Raw genomic sequence first — 23,938 nt, forward strand, 5'->3', positions numbered from 1 at the left:
AAGGATTGCATTAGTCCTTTTGGCCACAGTATAGCATGGGAAGCTCATGTTCAGCTGATCACAAACCATGACTCCCAAGTCTCTTTCAGAGTCACCCTTTCCCTGGATTGAGTACCCCACCATGTAAGTATGGCCTGCATTCTCTATGCCTAGATCTATAAGTTTCCATTGGACCGTACTGAAACACATATTGTTTGCTTGTACCCAACTTACCAAACAGTATGTATTGCTCTGTGTCAGTGACCTCTCCTCTTCATTATTTACCACTCGGCTCCCCCAGTCTTTGTGTTATCTGCAAACTCTGTTATGGGCTTTTTTTCCAGGTCATTGATAAAAATGTTAAAGAGTGTAGGGCCAAGAAGTGATCCCTATGAGATTCACCTAGAAACACACCCATTCAATGATGATTCCTTGTTTACATTCACATTTTGAGACCTATCATTTGGCCAGTTTTAATCCACTTAATGCATGCTGTTTTGAATTTGTATCATTCTAATTTCTTAATCAAAATGTGCGGTGTCAAATAAAATACCTTGTAGAAATCTTACATCAACACTGTTGCCTTTGTCAACCAAACTCGTAATCTAATTTTAAAAAAGGGGTATAAAATTAGTTTGACAAGATCTATTTCCCATTAATCTATCTTCCCAGTATCAGATCCATTGCTGAGTTGCTGTGAAACCTGGGGTATCAAGTGCCCCAGAGGAGGTAAAGTCTGTGTGTGTTTGCTCCATGTCTCCTCAAGCTTCATAGATTCCGAGGCCAGAGGGAAACATTGTGATCATCTGGTCTGGGCTCCTGTGTAACACAGGCCAAATAACTTCCTCCAAAATAACTACTAGAGTAGCGGTTTTCAAACTTTTTGAGGCGAGCTCCCCCTACCCGCTTTGAGTTAAAATTTTTAGTTTTATCCCTCTCCGCCCCCGCTCCCCCCCCCAACCCAGACAAAAATAGACACAATACCTTCCCTTCCCAACTCGGGTTTTCAGAGTGTAAGAAGGTGCGTGTGACGGTCTCTGGGGACGGAGCCAGAGCTGCGTGTGGACGCTGCCAGAGCAGAAATAGGTGCGGCCACAGCAGATGTTGACACCCACAGGCTGGGTGGCCCGCTGAGTAAGTCAGGGGGTGCAGATGGTGCTCCCGTCCCACCGTGCAGGGCTTGTCCCAGTCCTGCCTGGGATTGCCGCATGCCCCACAGTTTGAAAACCTGTGTCCTAGAGCAGATCTTTTAGAAAAACTTTCAGTCTTGATTTAAAAATTGTCAGTGATAGAGAATCCACCACGACTCTTGGTAAATTGTCCTAGTGGTTAACTACACTCACTGTTTAAAATGAATGCTTTATTTCCAGTCTGAATTTGTCTAGCTTCAAATTGCAGCCATTAGATGGTATTATACCTTTTTCTGTTCAAATGAAGGGCCCATTATTACATATTTATTCCTCATGTCAATACTATATAAGGAATAAATGAACGAGTTGTGCTGCACACTGCCTCATATAGATACTCCTGATACCTGTGAATGTCCCAGGCCTAGTGAGCCAGCCTGAACTTTTGAGAGATGCTCTATCTATCCAGCAAAATTATTTTTAGATCACTGATCTAAATGATCAGTAATGATCACTTAAGTTTTCAGGTGGTGCCTGCACTTAAGGTGTCTACCTGTAACCAGACCTGGTAAGAGGCTACGGTCAGAGAAATTGAGATATTTGATGTTGGGGATGCGGAGCGGGCTGTCTTCTCTCCTCTCTTGCCTTATTGTTTGCCTCTCCAGTCTCTGTTTTAAGCTATTGTGGCTGTGGTACACTCCAGGCCCAGCCAGCTGCTGCTGCTGCCAGCTTTTTCCTCCATCTGCACAAATCTAGGACTCCCTTATTAACTACTGCAGCCTATGAGGGGGCTACAGACCTTTCCCTTCATAGTCTTCCTCTGCATCTTCGTCCCTCCATGATCTGCTTCTTTATTATGTAGAGAGGGACTGAATTATTCAATCAAATGAGCACCTTGAGGGCTTGAACATAGTTGAACCAGCCTTTAATGTTATCTTAATTTTATAGAGCTCAAAGGTGTGCCATTATTTCACAGGAGACAGAAAGACAGTTACTGACCCAAAAAGCTTAGAATCTAAATAGTGGCACAGGGAATGGCAGCAACAGTAGGAAAGAGATGAGGATTACAATCAATGGAAATCAGTGGGTTATTCAAGATTTACACTGGTGTAACTGGGATCAGAGATTGGACCAGTGTCTCTAGAGGTAATACATTAGTGGCAATACTGTTGAGTATTAATACCGTAATAAATACCGTTTATTTTTTAAACGTTCTGGTGAATTGAGTGGTCATAATAAGACAGTCATAGTACAGGCAGACATAACACAAAATTTCTCAGTTTCTCAGCCAAGACTTCCTGGCTCTTATCAGTAACAGTCCTGCTATTCCAACCTAGGAATGTTGGAAACAAAGACTACACAGTGATGGCACAATTAGTATTAATTATGAGAAAGAGAGAAACTGTGTCTAGGCTGAGACTGCCAACCTCATTCTAATTTGTGACTTGATCGCAGACCTACTCCTCTTCCCATTGGTTTCAGTGGCAAAACTCCTATTAGGTGCATATACAGTGCATGTAACTGGAGCTTGAGAGGTGTGATGTTGGAGCACTAAACCACTGAACCACTCAGCAACCATTCACCATTTCAACAAACTTTAACAAAATGTTAAATGCTTATGGGATATTTTACAGTAAGTTGCATTTAAAAAAAAAAAATCATGTTAACTGTGTTTGGAGCCCAGATCATAATATTCAGCATCATTTTACCAGATGTCCTATATATTAGGTAAATAAAATAGTGTGCCGTACAATATTAAATACTGTTTGGCTGAACTTCATTACACACCTGCAACACTGCCAGTGTATATGAGAGACCAACAAACAACAATGATCCTAACGCTATTATATTATATTGGACCTGTCACCCCTTAACATTCTCTTTGTGAAACTAACTAGACTGATCTCCTTGAGTCTATCCTATAAAGCATGTTTGCTACTCAGATGGTATTATTCTGCAATACCTAAGTGCAGGTGGTTAAGTTGTGAAAATGAGTAGTATAAGGTACCTTAACACATTTATGTATAATATATTTTATATGGTAATTGATCCCTGAGCATCACTTTGGTGCATTGTGTCAATCTTCTACACATCTGAAATATATTTTTCCAAAAAATATGTCCTATTATACTGTGGCAGTTTTAGAATGGTACTAGGGAAAAGATATTAAAAATATTAAAGAAAATAAAGCTCCTACATTAGTGCAATGACCAATTTGCATATGTTAAATAATGTAATTCAGCTTTGGTTTTTTGTTTGTTTGTTACGCACATTGTATGCTAATGGTTTGCAAAATGTCTTTTTTTTTTGAAGAGCAGTTTTAAAAAAATTAGTATCACACAAAACCATATGCAAAAGCAGACAACCTACATTTACAAAATTATCTTTTGCACAATTAAACTAAGAATACACACAAGGGAACAAGATACAATACATACAAATTGACTGTCATGCTGAGTCTTTCTACAACAGGCTAGAGCAAATGTTGGGGAACCCAAAACCTAGAGAAACATAGCTCAAAACTGATAGACCCTCCATTACCCTTGCTCCGCTAGTAAAAAACATGAAAAGAGATTTTTAATTAGCCAGAAGAAATACTGTAAAACTGTTTGTAATAATGTGGAAGCAGTTATCCAATACATTTTACTGCCACAAGCACACACAGGTCCGGATCCTTGGCTATGGCCTCAGTGACCTTCCATGTGCATTGAGCATATCTTCCTCACCCCATCAAGCCTGAGCTCCAAAAAGGATACCTCAACAAGCAGCAGCACCCACAACTTTCGACTAGAGGAAGACGTGCTGGGCTGGGAGCCAGGAAAAACCATGAATTCTGAGCTTTTCCACTGACTCGTGTAAATAACTCTGTTCAGGTTTCAGAGTAGCAGCCGTGTTAGTCTGTATTTGCAAAAAGAAAAGGAGGACTTGTGGCACCTTAGAGACTAACCAATTTATTTGAGCACGAGCTTTCGTAAGCTACATCCGATGAAGTGAACTGTAGCTCACGAAAGCTCATGCTCAAATAAATTGGTTAGTCTCTAAAGTGCCACAAGTACTCCTTTTCTTTTAACTCTGTTCACTTCGTCACCCAGATTATTGATCAAGGCCTCACACCCCAAATTTAGGAGGCAGACAAATATAATTCCTTCATTTTATAGCTAGAGTGAGACTAGGGCTGCATATAATCACTTCAGGTAGGATTAGGAATCCAACCCTATCTCTAATATGACAAACCAAACTCTCATCTACTCAGCCACATTGCCTTTCAGAACAAACGGGTCAAATTTGCATACTTGGCTATGCTCTCTATAACTACTAGCCCATGTTCACCTCCAGAGCCAGGCATTCTGACTCTCAATATTCCACTGTGACCTAGCAAACAGTTGCACAAGCTACGTACAGTGTGGTCCACATAGTGATGATAGGCTGTGATGCGCTATCAGTTACTCTTCTAGTTCAAGTAGTAAAATTCTACTTTGTGTGTATGTGGAAGCGCTAGGATCTATACGTTTCCACATCATGGAATTTCTGTCTTTTGAGACTGTTAAGAGAAACCACATACACACACACATACCTAGGACATTACATATCACAAACTACATTAAAAGAGCATTAATGGTATAAAGTCAAGCACTCAAAAATTAGGAAATGCCAGAATTAATGTTGCCCAGTCAACCTTAATTCCATCCCCTCGTTCATACGCAATATGATACAGTCTTTAGTGACAAGTTCACACACTGTTTGTTCTACCGGACCCCTCTGTCATTCATTTTACAAGATAACAGTAAATGAAGCTGAGAGCTGTAAGAAGAGGAAGGAAGTTGCTTTGTTAAGGTACTATACTGGGATTGAGACAATCTGGGTTCTGTTCTCTGCCCTAGACGTCTCCTGGGATACGGGGCAAGGCTCTGTGATCGTGGCATGTGCACAGGCAGTGTTCATTCTGGCACTTACTAATTTTTTGGTGCTTGACTTTACAGGCCCAATGTTCTTTTAACGTCGCTTATTTGTATGTAACCTCAATGGAGAATGAACTCAGGTCATTACAGAACTTAAACTCCTGGCTCTACTTTGTGGACTTTATTTTTTCTCCCCTCCTTGCTACCTGCTGCAAGGACATTTCACAGCTCTTTTTAACATCCACGTTTGGCTTTTCTTGTCAGCAAGGATGTGGCTGCAGCGGTTAAGATAAACTGCTGGAGTTCTGCCATACAGGAGGGCTGTCACCATGTTAAGAAACTGACTGAAACTGGGAAGGAACTAAGTGAAAATTTCTTCTCTGTTGGCTGCTTCTCATTAAAAAGCACTTGTATATGAATTTTACATATACAGTATGGATTGCTATAAGAAATAAGAGCATGACAGCATAGAGTTTGCTGAACTGGTAGGGTAAATGCCAGAGAAACTACAATTTAAAATAAGCAGACCAACAAATGTATTTTATTCTTTCTTCCACTTTGTTTTTTATTTTATTTTTAAAGACAATTGGCTTTTATACCAACTAATTTTCTACTGTTTTGATTAGACCCAAACTCTATCACTGTATGTTATGTATGGGCCCTGCTGATTTCAGAATAGGCTGGGTCTGTCATATGCATTCAGTGGCAAAATTTGGTACCTAAGCCTGAATTTTCAAAAGTGACTCATGAGATTGGATACCTTTGTTTTTAAATGCCAAACTTGACACATCTTAAAAGAATTGGATTTCTAGACAATGCTGACCATTGACCCCCTGAAAATTAGGAGCCTTTTGGGCATCTCAAGATGAACACTTAAATATTGAGCAACCCAAAATTACTCATCATTTTTGAAAATATAGATTGAAAAGTGTTTTTTAGGAGAAATTTTTACATCTTTGCTGGTATACTCATACTAACAGCTTTTTCACCATCTTGTCACCTTTCACTAGTATAAAGTGCTAAAACTGTAGCATTTGGTATTATTATATTAATACTACAAGTAATAGGGCTGAGGAAAATGAAGTTACTCTCCCATGAAAAAAATTGACAGAAAACCATGACTTACGGTGCATAGAGAATTACAATGGGACTCAGGAAACCTGGCTTCTATTCCCAGTTTGCCTCTAGTATGCTAGGTGACCGTGGGCAAGTCACTTAAACTCTCTGTGCCGCCATCTCCCCACCAGTAAAATGGGACTAATGGTATTGATCTCTTTTGTAAAAGCACTTTGAGGTCTACTCATAAAATTGCTATACAAGAGCTAGGGATTATTATACAAATGACTGACCTGTGCCACCATTTGCCAGCTGGTGGCATCATCCTCACTGGGATGGATTCCATAATTCCATCTCCTCTGCACCACATAGATCACAGGCTCAATTGAAATATTGAATTTTGAAGACCACTTAACCTCCAGTTGTCCAGACTGAAGTTCTGTGAATTTTAATTCTTTCCTGGGTTTCAATGGAACACCTGAAATAGGAGCGTACAGACAGAATGTTAAGACGTTTACAAAATAGGGTGTGTATGTGGAAGCAAATGTAGGGGGTGTTGTGGGACAATTAAGAGGGAAATGGCTGGACAGACTAAAAAAAAGTTAAGGGATTTAACATGTATGAAGAGTGGAATTTTCCAAAGTGTTCAGAGTTAGCTTAACTCCGTTCCCACTAAACTCAATGGTAAAACTGATATTGAAGTTAGTAAAGTTAATGCCGAATGCATTTGAAAAATCTCACCCTACTTCATTATTTCCTTTATCAACCACTACACTACAATCTACTGAAATTGCCTTTTAAAAGTTTACAGCAATCACTCATTATTATGGAGTATTATGTTCTCTCTGCAGTTTTGTCATCATGACTACAACACCTCTTTGCAACATTTATAACAGACTGGGGGAAGGAATTACTTTCTAGAGCTGGTCTCTTTTGATTCAATCAGCAAATCAAGTTGTTAGTTGCATTTCTATGGATACTCTTTTGGAACTCATCTATTTCAGTATCTAGCACACTTACCTCAGATCATGACAAATAAAACTGCTGCGTTGACTTTTAAACCCTCCTATCAATTTTGTCCTATGTATTTTAATTATGTTGTGACTTTAATAAGGCTCTGCACAGGTGCCAGGGTTCAGTGTGTGGATTGGTGCCATACATTGTAATTTAAATATGCTTCTACCCTAACTATCCATACACAGATGACTTCAAGAAATTACAAATAGTTTTAATATTAAGAGTTCAATACTTTTACATTAGAAATGTATCAAATGAGGGGTGTAAAAACAGCCAAACATTAGTCCCATTGTAGTCAGAGTTTTGCCACTGCCATCAATGGGGGAAGAATTTGGTTCAAAGAGCATATATAAATCAGGTCTCGGATTTTTTTTCTCTTCATATCCATAACTGATATTACTGTATAATGGGAGCATCTGTGTTTTCTTAGCAAATCCAAAACTGCCAGTGTGTAAACATAAATTATCAGAATTTTGATCCACTTGTCTCTATTTACCAAAGATTTAAATGAAGAATATCTGAGGTTTAATTGTTCCAACTCCTTCACTTCCTTAGATCAACAAACTGCCTTTTGCAGAGCTTTATAAACAGACCTTTCCCAATTACATAATCTGCTACAGTAAATAAAGACAAATATTGTAGTGTTGAAGAAACCTAAAAGCATCATGAGGAAAATTCAGCATTCAAATCCTGTTACCACATAGGTTTAAATCCTGGATATCATTCAACAGCCAGAAGTCATAATCTAATGTAATGAGCATCATGAACTATGTCAGTTCATATGTCTACATTTTCAAATCCCTCTTTAATTATGATGTACAATAATCCTACTATTTGCATGTTAAAAAATCTTCCACCTGCTTTGCATTAGGATCAGTTGGATTCACTTGATTGGAAGTAACTCAACCTCTCTGGTGTATGTAATTGTGTGCAGATGGATCTTAGCAGCACAAACAACTAACGCATAGCACAAGTGCATTTTAAAATCCTTTTGTGGAATCAGCATCATCAGTTTCATATCCAGATGTGTGAATGCAATCACTACTCAATGTGCTTTTTATTATGTAAATGCTCAGTCCCTTTAACCATTCTTGAACAAATTAGTCTTCCGAAATACAGTGTTCCAGTGAGGAATTCAGCCCATGTCTTGTTTTATATGTGGAATACCAGAGTCCAGAAAATGTGTTACCAAAGGTGTTTTTCAACTAATACGTATGTATCCGTGCCATAAAAAGTAAATATATAAACATCAGACATAAGAAAGCATACTTTTAACTCAAATGTAAGAGTAACCCAATACCTGGGGGCTGGGGAGGAGGGGTTCAAAATATATGGATATTAAGTTTATGTATCATTGTGGGCCAGGGATTGTATGTAATTTCATGTGGGAGAATGACCACAGCCCTGCAGGAACTAAGAATAATGGGGGGGTGATTAGGCAAATTAACTCACCTCCAACACCTGGAGATGCTTCCATATACCAGTTCAGACTGGATTCTCCAGAGACCAACAGACAAAAAAATGGACCTTTGGATAAACAGTCTGAGTTTAAACTAACTCAGTGCCTTCTTTCTAATCCAGCAAATGGACAAGACCTTCTGTCCAAAGTGGGGGAGGGTCAATCTTCAGGGAAGTGTTGGAAGGACTGGCACCTACCAGAGCCAAAGTTGGGGTGATCCCTTTTAAGTTTTTTAGCAAGAGTGTAGGTTCTTCTATTGTTTTTAATGTTCTCTCTAATGCTTTCATCTTAAGAACAAATGTTCTTGCTTAGAGAGGGCAGTGTGGTAACTTACAACTGCTGGCCATTATGTTGCTCAGAAGCCTTAGAAGACTAAGCAAAGTACAGATGCTGGCCCATGCAGGCAGTCTTGCTTGCTTGGAATAACACAGTGTGGGCAGTAAAATATACGGCTTGGAAATACCCTGGTCAGGAGGGAGAGAGACGTGAGTCTCTGCCTAAGACAGGTAACAGCTGGGATCTAGAAGCCTAAAAGTGGGTGCCCTTGCTGGACCATGGAGGGGAAATACAGCTGCAGTTGCCCTGAACTGTCAGCATATTACATTAATTAAAAGTTGTCATTAGATTTTTCTATGTATTTCTGTGTATTACCAATCTCCAAAGCTTGATCAACGGTGAAATTATAGAAACTTGCAGAGAGCTAGTCTACACTAGAAGTGCTACAGCAGCACAGTTGCACGGATGCAGCTATGCTGTTGTGGCACGACTGGAGAAAGCTCTCCCGTTGGCATAGAGTGTCCTCTCCCATTGGCATAATAAATCCACCTCCATGAGAGGTGGTAGCTATGTCAGCAGAAGCTCTCCTGCCAACACAGCACCATCCACTCTGGTGCTTAGGTTGATGTAACTTACGTTGCTCAGGGAGGGTGGTTTATTCACACCCCTGAGCAACATAAGTTATACTGACATAACCTATAATGCAGACAAGCCCATAGACTATTTTAGTTTCAATCTGAGTTCATTTTCTGGCTATGAGTGCTGTCAAAAAGATTAGCATGAGTATTGGATTTGTTCACTAGATCTTAGTCATGCTTGCCAATTTTGCTCTTCCTAGTGGCAGGGAGGTCATTTGCCCTTGGAGAAAATGAAAAGCAAGACTGCCCAGCTCCATCTTGTTCTTTGTTGTAGGAAGACAATTTCAAGGGCTAATGATCTGAATTCGTCAGCTGAGAAAGCAGAAGAGCATTGGTTCTGCCCTTCCTGTGTAACACATCTGTGTGCTTCCAAGCAAATACCTACTGAAGATAACTGATAAGATGTTGGAGCAGAATGTTAGTGCTACAAGTATATAATTAGACCAGACTTCTCCTTTTGCATTCATTCACCATATCATATCCTATGTATGCTTCCCTACATACAGCCCTTTAATTTCACCCCCCGCCCCGCTCCACACATGCACCAATTATGAAATACATTTGAATGTCCTCAATGAAACTTACTATATAACGTCACATTTGAGGTTTGATCCTGTAAACTTCTGCTCCCATGCAATACAGATACTGTATTACTTTAGCACCAATTGTGGGTCATTTGCATCAAAAAGAATACGAATGAGTTAATGAAATCATTCATTTTTAATAATCTTTTGCACATTAATATGTGATGTTATAATAATGTATTAAAGTCTTATAATTATATAAGACCTCATTCACAGACCATTGAAACCAGTGGAAGTCTTTCCATTGACTTCAATGAGCTTTGGATTAAGCTCTTATTGGAGGTCATCCCAAAACACTTTACATACAGTGCCTTTGTGGGTTCCAGGTTTACTGTGCTTCGGTAACTTTCGGATCAAATTTGTTTTATTTATGTTAAGTAAATCAAAAGATTTTCTAACTGCTAACGCTGTCTGGGTTTAGAAAGTCAAGCTAGAGAGACTTGGGTAGTGTGGGCTTGATTTGGTCCAGTTCTGTTGATAAAGTCCTTGACAGGAGGAGGTAGAAGTATACACTGCTAGAATCTTATTTTCTCACTAAAGTAAGGAGAATTTACTTTTAATATACACACAAACCAAGTCTGTGGAGTGAGAAAGTGCCTTTTATACAGTCACTTTTCAGTGTTAGATTCACACTTTAAGAATATTTAAGTGAACAAAAGTTATTGTTAACAAATCAAACTCTGGAATCACTCTTAGAGCCAATCATTCCATAAGTTATAATACCTTATTGTTGCATGATGAGGAAAACTTTCTTCTCCGAATTTCAATACTCCAATCAAAGCAAGTAAAAACATTTTAATAGAACTTCTTTCCTCAGCCTCTTCAAGCATTGAAATACTGCCTATATGTATTTTTTAGTATTTTTTAACTGCTTTATCTGCAAGATATCAATGCCATTGATTCAGAATATAGCACTCATTTGCTCTCCAATTGGATTATCTCTCACTATGTACTTGGTAGTGCTACCCACTTGATTCTTATTAACAAAGATTATCTCTGATTTAAGTGATTTAAACTGTTTATCTTTAAATACTTTCATTGTTGAAATTGTTCTTCTCATCTGTGTAAAATTAAGTGACACTCTACACAGACGGGCCAATTTGTTCTGCTTATGATTCAGATTCACTGTGGCCTCCTCTCTGTGATTCACTGACACCTTGTTAGGGATTCCACGAGGGAATTATTGAAGCGTAGGAGCGGAAGGGACCTCAGTAGGTCATCTAGTCCAGTCCCCTCCACTCAAGGCAGGACTACCTAATAACTAGACCAGTGACTCTCAATCTTTCCAGGCTACTGAACCCCTTTCAGGAGTCTGATTTGTCTTGCGTACCCCAAGTTTCACCTCACTTAAAAACTACTTGCTTACAAAATCAGACATAAAAATACAAAAAAAAATGTCACAGCACACTATTACTGAAAAATGGCTCTCTTTCTCATTGTTACCATAGAATTATAAAATAAATCAACTGGAATATAAATACTGTACTTACATTTCAGTGTCTAGCATATAGAGCAATTATAAACAAGTCATTGTCTGTATGAAATTTTAGTTTGTCCTGACTTCGCCAGTGCTTTTTATGTAGCCTGTTGTAAAACAACGCAAATATCTAGACGACTTGTACACCTGGTTGAGAACTAGACCATTCCTGACAGGTGTTTGTCTAACCTGTTCTTAAAAACCTCCAGTGATAGAACAATTTACAGCTACAATTATATCCTCACCATCGCCTCTCACACACACACTTACTTCCCTATAAACTTAAAGGTCTTGTTTTTCAGGCAGCTTTATTACAGGCTAAAACACTTAGCACACTAACAGTGCCTCCTAATGATCTCTACCTTTGTACAGATTTTTTGGTACTTGACATGTATGTCCACATCCATTGGAGCAGCACTTCTTCACCCCAGAACATTCACTGTCAGCCTCACAGCTTTCAACACAGGCAGCCGCAAAACCGCTGGCCTTCTCAGGTGCTGGGCAGTCTCCTTGCTTCACTGACAGGATGTATTTGAGGAATTCACAGCTAGTTAGGCATTCATAGTTCTTCTTGGGGAAAAGAGGCTAAAGGGAACATGAAACAATTGTACACGTCTTCAGTGGAAAAAAAAAATAATGCTGAAAGATTTCCAGAGATTTCTTTGGAAAGAAAAGTCAAATGCTCAGCTATTGCAAGACTATCCCTGAGGGTTTACATATCCATGTAGCTTTTAAACAAAGCTTGCAGAGTACAGAATGGTGAAATCCCTCAAACAAGACCACTGTCTTTTATGGAATTAAATTGTTTTTATATGCCAGCTTTTCCCGTTTTTTTCATATTAGCTGATTATGAAGTTGCTTCATGACAGATTGAAACCATTCACAAACGAGTCCTTTTTGGAACCATTCTGTATTTTTCCCTTTGTATTTCATGGCACTTTACCCATAGTATACTGTATAGCAGTGGTGCAGGAACAAGGGATGCTGGGAATGCTACCACACCTCTCCGCCTTGAAGTAGTAATAACAAATACCAAATACATGGTTCCCATCATCAGCACCCCTACTATAAAAATAATTCCAGCACCCCCGCTGCATAGTGCCACCCCAAATTACACAGACAAAATTTAGTAGTAATATTTTCATTTGGTTGTTGAATCACATTGACGTGAGGGGACTTACCAACATCTTTATGCTAATGTCATTTTTTTTTTAAAGGAGAGATATTTTTCAATGATCAGTTAATTCTACTTATGTGAAAAATTAGGTTCCAGTTCTACGGAAAGCTACAAAATTTTAAAAGGCATGTGCCATCTTTGTTCCAATAATGGGCTTATGGAGTTCATTTAAAGTTGCTTCTAAAAGTATTATGAATTTTCTCAGAGAATGATTTTGGAGCCCTATTCTACAAACCCCAACTCTTGTGAGTAACTCTTCCTCACACAGCTAGTCCCACTGTCTCAGTGGATTCCTCACATAAGTAAGAAATGTTGAATCAGGCCCTTATTTCCCAGTAGAGACTTTGCAAACTTTGAAACTGAATTTTTGCTTCCAAATGTTATCCTGAATAAAGAGAAATTGACAGATTTCCACTGCAAATGAGAATGGCCTGGGTTAATTCAATCAAAATGGCATCTTCTGCAGTGAGGTTGCGGGTGACAGTGAGTGTGTGTGTGAGAGAGAAGGAGGGAGAGGCTAATTTTAATTCTAAAACATCACAAATTTGCAGCTAGTTAATTAAAAAACTTTATAGCCCTTGGGAGGCATAATATGTCTTCAAGGCTTCTCTTCCGCACTCTGTTTCACAGCTCATTTTTCTGCTAGCTGCTAAATGTGCTGCTCTTCATTACTGGCCTTTGAGGTTCTAAATTTAGCTTCAATCATAAAATCACTAATCAAAAAGAGATGCTAGCACATTTTAAATACAATAGAGCAGTGTTCTACTAATGTTTTTCTTTTAAATGAAAATGTGTGAATTCAGATTTGGAGATATAAAGCCACAGTGAAGAGGGATGTATGAGATGTAAGTTATACCCACTTTATACTACTTTAGGTTTTGTCTACATGAGAAAGCTGCATGAGTTTAAACCATTTAAAGCTATGTCTACATTACAGACCTTATAATGGCACAGATGTACCGTTGCAGCTGCCCCACTCTAAGGTCTCCCGTGTAGCCGCTCTATGTAGCCGGGAGAGAGCTCTCCTGCCAGCATAATTAAACCCCCAATGAGTAATGGTAGCTATATCATCAGGAAAGCATTTCTCACCAACACAGCACTGTCCATACCAGCACTTTTGGTGGTGAAACTTATGTTGGTCAGGACTCAGAGGTGTGGTTTTTGACACCCCTGACCAACAAAAGTTTCACCGACAAAAGTAGTAGGGTAGAGTAGACAAAGCCTTAGTTTATGGAAATCTAAGGACTTGTTTACACAGGGAAGTTTTACCAGTTATGCTAATATTATATATGCATAGTTACACAGGGATAACCTGTGCCCATACAGACAAACTTATTCTGGTATAAAAATGCCTTTTTGAATTCAGTTTAAACCCCTTCCCAAGGGACATAAACTAAGCCCAAAAAAGGCATTCTTATTCCAGAATAAGAGCGGGAAGACAAGGAGAGGGAGGTTAAAGCGGTATAACTTTATCAGTTAAATTAACACATTAGATTAAACCAAAAACACTTCCCCATGAGACAAAACCAAAAGTCTTATCTATGCACATATTTTTATTAATTTAATGGAAGGATGTTTTCAAACGGATTTAGTTAAATCAGTGCAAAGCCCTGTGTAAACATTCTTATTTTGGGTTAAATTCAGTTTAGTTTAAATCTGTAAGAAACTAATAAATAAATTGATATGAACTACTCTCAAACCAAGTACGATTATCTATACAACAGTTTGCACTGGTTTAACTAGTCTATGCTAGAAAGAAAGACTTTGCTGATTCAGCTATATGGGTATAGTTATAGTGGCAGAGCCCCCTCGTGGATACACACCTTATATTTGCCTAAGGTGCAAGCCAGTATAGCTAAACCAGTTCCCCAAACAATATGCACTATACTGGTAAAAGGACTCTTGACAGCATAGCTATGTTATTTGGAGGTGTGGATTTTTTCATTCCGTTGAACCAACATGGCTATTCAAGCAAAACTTTGTATCGTAGACTTGACCTGAGGGTTTGTCTACATACAGAGTTATTCCAGAATAGCAATTCCCAAAGATCTCTTCCTGATTCAGACATTCTGGTTCTGGAATAAGACCAACTTTCTCCAGTTTCACTTAATCCACTTTGGAAGGGGATTAACAAACCAGAAAAAAGGCTTTCTTATTCTAGAATAAAAGTGTCCATACATGGAGTTAATCAGGAATAGTTTATGTGTATTCCGTTCTCACTCTACCTTATTCCAGAATAATTTTCATGTGCAGATAAATCCTCAGTCTTGCTTCATCAACCCTAGAATTGTAAAGACTTCTAGCTCATATATTAGCTCATGTGTGTTTCAAACACACTTTTTCCTATGTGTTTCAAACACACATGTGGCCTGAAGGGATAGAAGGGAGTGTAGCAGTAATAGCAACTAGCAAGAGGGATTTAACAGAACTTCTCATATTTGTAAAGTTAACTAAGCTTGTTCTAGATGGGAGACTCAAGTTTCAACTTGAGGAAAATGGTTGGTATAAAAAATTCAGTAACAAATTGTGAAAATAGTGTTTTTACTCAGATTTAATACTAAATTGTTACACTCATCCTCCCAAAATACAGGAGAATGTGCATACGTAGATTGTGTGTGTTAGCTGTCACCTTAAAGTGCAAACCTCCATAGTAGTAGGAATGAAAGAGACAGCCAGAACAAAGTGAGAAAGAATGCCTCAGGGCTGACCTACCTCACAGAAACTTTGGCAATGGTTTTTCTTCAAGTCCCAAGATTCTTTGCAGGGCTCCAGGCACTGAGGGAAATCATGAAAAAGAGAAAAGGGACTAGTCAGTAAGAGGAAAAAGTAACATTCATAGCAGACCTTACGCCTTTATTGATTGTTTGACCCATAGGAAGTTAATACGTTTCTTTAAACCACTTCTGAGGATAAGACTGTGTCATAGTCTCAGATCAAGGTCATTTTGAACCACTGTTAGATTATAGGAAATGTTTCCAATATTTCTCATTGTACTAGGCAGTATCCTTGGCTGTGTATGTGCCATCCCCTTAATTGCTGTGTTGAATCTGGATACATAACAGTTAACACCATGCGACCAGATTGCTCCATGGAGCCTAGAGACAACAGTTATTGTCTGACGTGCTCTTGAAAACTAACCCATGTCTTCTGTGCTAAACATAGCAAGTAGGCTGGCATATGGGCTCTGCCAGGCTGGGAGGAGAAGGAATCCTGCCTCCTGAGACCATGGAGTTGCGGTAGCAGAGGTTTCACCTCTGTTCTTATGCATTTGTGAGAGACAAAGCCTAAAGGTTATGTAGTAGCAGATTCATCAATCCCAAACCACTGCTTCTTCACCTTCAAACTCCACTATACAGGTATATACAGTGAGCTTAGTACCATGGCATGCAGGATGCACAGATCCACAGCACAGAATCCCCAAACCTGACCCACACGCACACCAGAGCAAAACTAGTGCCAGGCTGTCTGGGGCCCTCTATTGCCATGGAGAAGGGAAAAGATTTGCCACTTCCTAAAATCTAGACTTGCTTATTTTGGGGGTGGGTTTTATTATTAATTATTATTATTATTATTAAGGCAGAAGATCTTGGAAAATACTAATAGAGCTGAAAGTAAATTCCATATATTGTCCCTGGCCACAGGGGAAAGCTGCTTATCTACACTGGAGAATAAGGCCCTTGTGTACAGTTTAGCATTAAAATCACATGTATTCCTTAAACACATATTGCATTTTGTTTTAGAATCAAGAATTTATCATAAGAACATGAGAATGGCCACACTGGGTCAGACCAATGATCCATTAGCCCCAGTATCCTGTCTCAGACAGTGGCCAGTGCCAGATGTTTCCCAGGGACTGAATAGAGTGGCTTTCATAGGACCATGTGCATCTACACAGTTTAGAAATGAACATAAACATATAACCTATATCTAAGCATAACTGTACGTTTGTGCCATGGTAAAAAACTAAATGCACTGAAACAAGATTTGTCTTTTTTCCCTACTAGTGAAAGAGAGCTGTGAATTTGGTAGGGAAAAAGAAAATCATAAAAGTATTAGTCACAGGGGCTACAATAATGAAATATAGCTATCCCCCATTTCCTATTTTGGAGTTTTAATCCCAGCTTCTGGCAGTTTAATAACCACAAGATACACTTTAGCATAATTAGACTGCTACTTTTTAAAGCTTTCACCAAACTCTGTCAGTTTAATGAACTCCAGAGTTTTCTTGCTTCTGTGCTATAAGTGCCATACATCTGAGCCTGATTCTGCTCTCGCACCAATTTTACAACCCTCAACTGGCTTTGATCGAGTTAGTTTTGATTTACTATGGTATATGAGGGAAGACACTATGGGTGAAATCCTGACTCTATAGGAGCTCTGCCATTGACTTCAATGACCCTATACCTTTTCCTAATTCTTGCTTGGTTACTGCAGAGCCACATAAAGCTTTTATTAGTAAACAACACCAGACCTGACTGGATCCCCTATCTACATACAAAAGGGATCTTCCACATATGCCTCTCACTCCTCCCACGTGAAAGGAAGGCACTGCTCCTCCACTTAGCCAGGGGAGATGGGACAGTGGCAAGGAGTAGATTGGGAGGCCTGACTCAGGTCCTCTCCAACATGGGGATCAGCCTATGAGGGGAGTAGCTGATGGCACAAGAAGCCATGGCTCTCCAGCTTCAACTGAGTTGTATTGCTTGGGTACTGGGGAAGGAGTCGTCAGGAGCAGAGAGACAAAGTGCAGATGGGCCTGGCCTACTGCTGATAACCCAGGATTTAGGACACTCTTTGTATAGGCAAAAAGAAAAGGAGGACTTGTGGCACCTTAGAGACTAACCAATTTATTAGAGCATGAGCTTTCGTGAGCTACAGCTCACTTCCTCAGATGCAGGAAGTGAGCTGTAGCTCACGAAAGCTCATGCTCTAATAAATTGGTTAGTCTCTAAGGTGCCACAAGTCCTCCTTTTCTTTTTGCGAATACAGACTAACACGGCTGTTACTCTGAAACCTTTGTATAGGCAGTTATGTAGCCCCCATCACCATAGCAAAGGAGTGTCTCACTCACAATAATGAATGTGTATTTAGCCTCATAACAACACCAAGAGGTAAGTAAGTGTTGATATTGCCATTTTACAAGTGAGAAACTGAAGCACCAAAGTCACATGGGAAGTCCATGGCAAAGCTAGGATTTGAACCCAGCTCTCTTGTATTTCAGTCCAGGTCATTAACCACAGAGACCATCCCTGAGATCTCATGTGCTGTTTGTAGGGAAGGCAAACCTTACCCCTTTAATGGCAATGTTCAGGGGCAAATCTCAGGGAGGAGAACAGTACAGCTATTTCTCTCTGTTTATCTCTCTCCTGTGAATTTTCTCATGACAGGAATCGATATGTCTCATAGTGGCCAACCTGTGTTAGTTTCTATTAAAAAGAAAAGGAGGACTTGTGGCACCTTAGAGACTAACCAATTTATTTGCGCATGAGCTTTCGTGAGCTACGGCTCACTTCATTGCATCCGACGAAGCAAGCTGTAGCTCACGAAAGCTCATGCTCAAATAAATTGGTTAGTCTCTAAGGTGCCACAAGTCCTCCTTTTCTTTTTGCAAATACAGACTAACACGGCTGCTACTCTGAAACCAGTTTCTATTAAGGCATTCTATTTCAGTTTAAATTACAAATACGCTTCTGAACTGCATTTTATTTATTATATTTAAATAGGGGTCCCCCTTTTCTCCTCCCTGTGGCAACAGCAGTGCTCTGCAGAACACTACAAAAATAGGCTGTTTATCTGTGTATGTTCTGCAACAGAGTGATCCTGATCCCCATGTGCTGAAGTGCCTAAAGTGGGGCTTAAATTATTAATATAAATGAAAGCACGAAAATTTCTCCTCCCACACACATCTTCTCCATGACTAGCCCATCCAATCAGGCTAGGCACTCAGCTGAGGATTTGCCCCTAAAAACAGGAATTTGGCAAATGAAAGTCTTGTAAGATCAAGCCCTCAATTAATAATGCCTAGGCAGGAAGATACTGTTAAGATATGAAATATGTCACGTTGAATATTTAAATAAAGTCAACCCATTGACACTAGCAGTGGTAGGCAATATTTGCTTTTTATGTCCAACTCTTCAGAAAATATCTGAACAAAGTATGTGTGCCTTGAAATTAAAAGTCCGGATGACACATTTCAAAGATTTTGCTGAAAGTCACCAAGGGCCCGATCCAAAGTGCACTGACGTCATTTGGAGTCTTTCCGTTGATTTCAGTGGACTTCAGACCAGAGTTCATGCTGGGGAGGAGAACATACAATTCTCCTGGCCAATAAAAAGAGTTTCAAAGAAAGGCCTACAACACTCATGGGGAAAGTATTCTATCCAGCAGATAAACACTTCCTGGTTTTCCAGATTATTGTAAATGTGTGTCTGTAAAACGATTCTGAAAATTCTTCCAGGATAAGGCAAAATTTATGCCAGAAAACAGTTTTCTGCTGATTTTAACTATTTTACTTATAAAGGAGAAAAAAGTCACCTGTAACAATACCACCAGCTCTCAGCTAAGTGCAGTACTTGGAGGACAGACCACCAACACATACCAAGCTGCTGCAGGAAGTGGTTCTGATGATTCAGTCAGTAGATGGCACTGTTCCCTCCGAGTTACTACTGAACCAATTCTAGCATGATGTTGGGCACATTGTGCTGCTGGAGAGGGCTATGTTTTGGATAAGAGATAAAACTGAGGCCCGAACCCCCTGTGGTCATTAGAGGCCCACTAGTATTCTTCATAAGAGGAAAGGTGTTAACCTGCTGGCCTTGCCAAATTCCATTTTGGGTAACTGCACTATGCCTATGTTAAAATCTGCTGTAGTTTAATTCGGCCTTTCCTTTCCTGTTCTAGTCTATTTTACAGTGTTGCTGTGCACTGTTAAACAATTGCCATGTTTCAACACAGTACCTGCTTTAAATGATAACTGAAATGATCTCAGTATCTTGTATCATTCAAAACCAATGTAGGTATAAACTATGTCAATGATGACTACGTATAATCAGGAATAATGTTAAGCACTGGCTGGCACCGGCTGAGTTGTATAAATTACTGCTGCTTTCTTCAGTTTTGTTTTGCTATCCTTTTATTAAAAAGAAAAGGAGTACTTGTGGCACCTTAGAGACTAACCAATTTATTTGAGCATGAGCTTTCGTGAGCTACAGCTGTAGCTCACGAAAGCTCATGCTCAAATAAATTGGTTAGTCTCTAAGGTGCCACAAGTACTCCTTTTCTTTTTGCGAATACAGACTAACACGGCTGTTACTCTGAAACTTAGGAAATTCGGTGTGACAGCCAGGGTCCAGACACCTCAAGGAAAGAATCGAAGGTTTAACTCCCCCAAAATAAGCAGTTAAACTAATTGCACACTGTTATTTTACTGTAAGGAACATCGAGTAAGATCATTTATGACAGCTTTTCATGCACTGAACTTAATAGTTATTATGAGATATGTATACAGGTTATGGTACACAGACATGAATGTATATACATGGAAAACTGGAATTCTAACTGTGGTGCATCTTCAGCATGGCTTCACAAGAGGGTGGTGAAACAATCAGGGAGGGAGGGGCTATCTCCTCAGCCAGACAAGACTGGATTCAAGCACCTAGCCATTGTCCAGCCTGGGGGGGAGGGGAGGGGGGGGAAACAATGCAGAATTATCAAAGCAAACGGGAACAGTTTGAAATGGAAAAGAAAACTGCAGTCGTCAAAAACTAAGGGTACTTCTGCAGTGCAATGTAAGCCCAGGGTTAGGAGAACTTGAGTTAGCAGACTCTGGGTTTGTTAACCTAGGGCTTGAGTGTGTACATGCATTTGTATCCCCAGGTTAGGAACTGTTGAATTCTGGGTCCCAACCTGGGGTTCTAGCAGCTACACTGCATTATGTGAACCTGAGTCCAACCATCCCTACCCCAGACTTACTAGTCCGCTGCCAAAATGTGGCCACTGTAACCCATTGTTCATGGTGCAGTGTAGGAAAACTTGACTATCCACCAAACTTGACTGACCAGAGAACAAAGAAAGTCAGCCCATAGGATTGTGAAATACTTTTGGTACACTCCTGGAGAATTAATCCAGTGGAGCCATGTCTACACTGCAAAGCAGTTTGAACTCTGGCTCCCAGCTTAACGCTTGCTCAGACCCTCTACCTTCATATAGTCCCGGCACCCTGGGCTAGAGCCTTGTGTTACCACCGTTTGTGTGTAGAAGGGGGTTAGGCTTGAGCCTGAGTTCAAACACTGGACTTTCATTGAAGTGTAGACATATCCAAAGAAAGGAGGGAGCTTTTTCCCACTTGGAATAACTATAGTGACTGAAGAAAAAAAAAACTGCAAACCCTTTCAAAATAAAAGGGGTTTGAATTGAAGAACATATAGAACTTGGGGGGGCCAGTTTCCAGGTGGGAGGCTGTCTGTGAACACTGGATCCTTTCTATATTCTGGGTACACTGTTTTAATGCCATAGGTACTCTTATTAGAAACAGAATTTTCTCTATTATAAAAGTGTGAAGCCTGAGGTTGTGCGTTTATATTTATTTTCTGTGTAATTTGGATGTGTTTGCTTTCCCCTTATTGTTTCATCTGTGAATCTGTTTTTTTTTCTATTTAATAAAATTTTTGTTTAGTTTTATCCCAAGCAGGTCTCTGGTGTGCAAACTGGAATGTGTACACCAAAGTGACAGTCATACTTGGGGGGCTGGTTTCACACCCTGGGTGTGACAAGCTAGAGGGGAACAATTGAAGTTCTGGTAGTTAAGACCTCGGGAAGGACAGATTTGGGGAGACCCAGAGCTAGAAGGGCTGCTGATGTCACCCTCCAAAGAGTAACTGGGCTGGTGGCAGCCAGGGTGAAACCTTGGGCTGGCTACTGGTGTTAGGGAATTCAACCATGACTGTATAGCACAAAGGACCCCAAAGTTACAGGGCAGCTGGTGACGGAATCTCATACTGGTCTGGGTGGATCCAAAAATGTCACACACAGGTTTAAATTCTAAGACTTATACCTATCAAGAAATGGATTAATATATTATCTGGCTATAGCCATGAACTAAGAAGAAGCAACAATCATCCCTTTCTACCAGCCTTCAATACGAGTATCATCCCTCCTTTAACTGTTAACACCATCCCACACGAACACCTGGCTTGAGCTGTATATGTTACAAGGAAAAAATGTTTGCTCATCAAATTGAGGTTACAGACAATGGCACAGTATTCCCACATTGTTTAAAAGATCCCTGTGTTATTTTTTCATGTTCTCCTTACTTTGGTTTTTGTCCAATATTAATGCAAGAGACCAGATCCTTAGCTGGTGTACACTGGTGTAATAATCCACTGTGTTAAACTAGTATAATGAAATGGAAAACTCAGGCACACATTGTTTCTGAATATGCAACAAATAAAACACTAGAGATGGAGATGTACTAATGAACTGTTCACCTCCTTAATTCCAAGATCTCACAAGACCCAGTGAGGAATACTAAACTGTGGAAGCAGCAGCTGTCAGGCCAACTTATATCAATACACTGCCTGGGAGACCAGTGAGCATTTTGTGTGATCCATCCTAAACTGAAACATGCTTGCTCTCTGATTTTCTTCTCCCTCCCACCCCACCCCCTTAGGCTGATGAGCCAGTAGCATCAGTGATTATCTCCCTACAAACTAAATCTGAAATTTTAGCTCCCAAACCAAACTGCTGCCACTCTAATTGAGAGGGATTATTAAATATCTTTAATACTTAATACATTTAATGATTAAGTATCTTTAAAATATTGAATACATCTGTTCATGATGACAGATATAAAGCCTGCTATTAGGTACAAAGCATCAGCTCCACATGGCTGCCCTCAAGTTCTTCCTGTGTCCACATTAAAGAGCTTCTCAAGCCAGACATAAAACGGGTAACATTTCCCCTGGAAACAACAGGGTTAAATGACATAGAAGTGTTCCCAGTCTATATTGTTTGTGTTCTCACTACTGTAGGTCAGTGAGCACTACCATTTGGTAAAGAGGGCAGTTTTGTGTTTGAGTCTTAATTAAAATTAGTTACAGTTAGGGTCATTCTGTGACACTATCATGCTATCTGGGAACCCAGCTGATACTGCCTGAAAGTACTTGCTAATTGAAGGGCTGGTTTTGAATGAAAGCCAGGTCTCAGATTTTGAATGGTCACTACGTTTGTAGAGGAGATGCATGAATAGATTGTTTTGGAACTTTAAAAATACTTTAGGGTCATTAGTTGGATCCTGACTGAAATGATCCCCCACCATATTTATTATCTTTGTTCTCTAATGATGCACTGCCTTGTGTGTAAGGATGGTGCTACTGAAGCTGGAATCCATTTTATTCCAAGAGGTTATGTCTTAGAAATTCAGCCTCTTCTATAGTCACTCACTGTAAATTTATGCTTAGAAACAGAAATCCTGATATACATCATGGTGAGAAGAAAAATCCTGCCGATGCAATCAATATTCAAACATCACATTTTTTACAAAATGAAGACTGTTAATAATGCTATTCCTCACATCCCAGGGGTTAACCACTCGGGGGGTGAGGGGAGGGAGAAGGGGAACAGCACATGACACTTTAAACTAAAAATACACTGTCCCTCTATATGATAGATAACAAGTCCTGGTTTTTGTTCAAATAGTCAGGACCAGCTTCTGCTCCCCTTACTAATATTGAATTGTGCCCTCCTTCACAAAAAAGGTGCAAGGAATTTAATAGGATTGCTCATGGAGTAAGGTGCTATTTAGTGTGTATAACAGTATTGGATTCTGGCCACAAGACATAACAGGAATAGTTTCAGGCCCTTTTCAGACTCTGTTTCAGGCCCTTTTCAAGCTTTAATTTCTGAAGCCCCAGAAGACCCCAGGGAGAGAGAGAAGTATTTATTTAAACTGTGAAAAAGAAAGGTTAAAGGGGTACATTAGCAGTGATGGACACCGCCTTGTGCAAAACTCCAGTTCAAGGGGCCTGGGTCAGTCCTTGACCCAGGCAACAGTGGCTTAAATCAAATCAGCTTAAAAAAAATCTAGAGCTGATTAATAAATGGAGAAAAGGAAGGTACATTGAAAATGTAGATGAAAGCAAATGAGGAAAACCTGAAAGCTAAGGCTGTCAGTTAACTCACGCGATTACTTGAAAAAAAATTAACTTTAAAAAAATCATGATTAATTGCAGTTCTAATTAAATTGTTAAACA

The 23,938-nt window shown here is 39.7% G+C and overlaps 1 protein-coding gene across 1 annotated transcript in view; it reads right to left on the bottom strand.

The window, feature by feature from the left end:
* ANOS1 (anosmin 1) overlaps positions 1–23,938 on the bottom strand; it is a 182,688-nt gene that overhangs the window by 58,859 nt on the left and 99,891 nt on the right. The window contains exons 3-5 of the mRNA XM_073327881.1: positions 15,402–15,464; positions 11,875–12,097; positions 6,355–6,539 (exon numbers count right to left, since the gene is read on the bottom strand). Coding sequence (XP_073183982.1) covers positions 6,355–6,539; positions 11,875–12,097; positions 15,402–15,464 — 471 coding nt within the window. The remainder of the gene's footprint in view (positions 1–6,354; positions 6,540–11,874; positions 12,098–15,401; positions 15,465–23,938) is intronic.

Source organism: Lepidochelys kempii, chromosome 1 (genome assembly GCF_965140285.1).
Source record: "Lepidochelys kempii isolate rLepKem1 chromosome 1, rLepKem1.hap1, whole genome shotgun sequence".
NCBI classification, from domain to species: Eukaryota; Metazoa; Chordata; order Testudines; family Cheloniidae; genus Lepidochelys; species Lepidochelys kempii.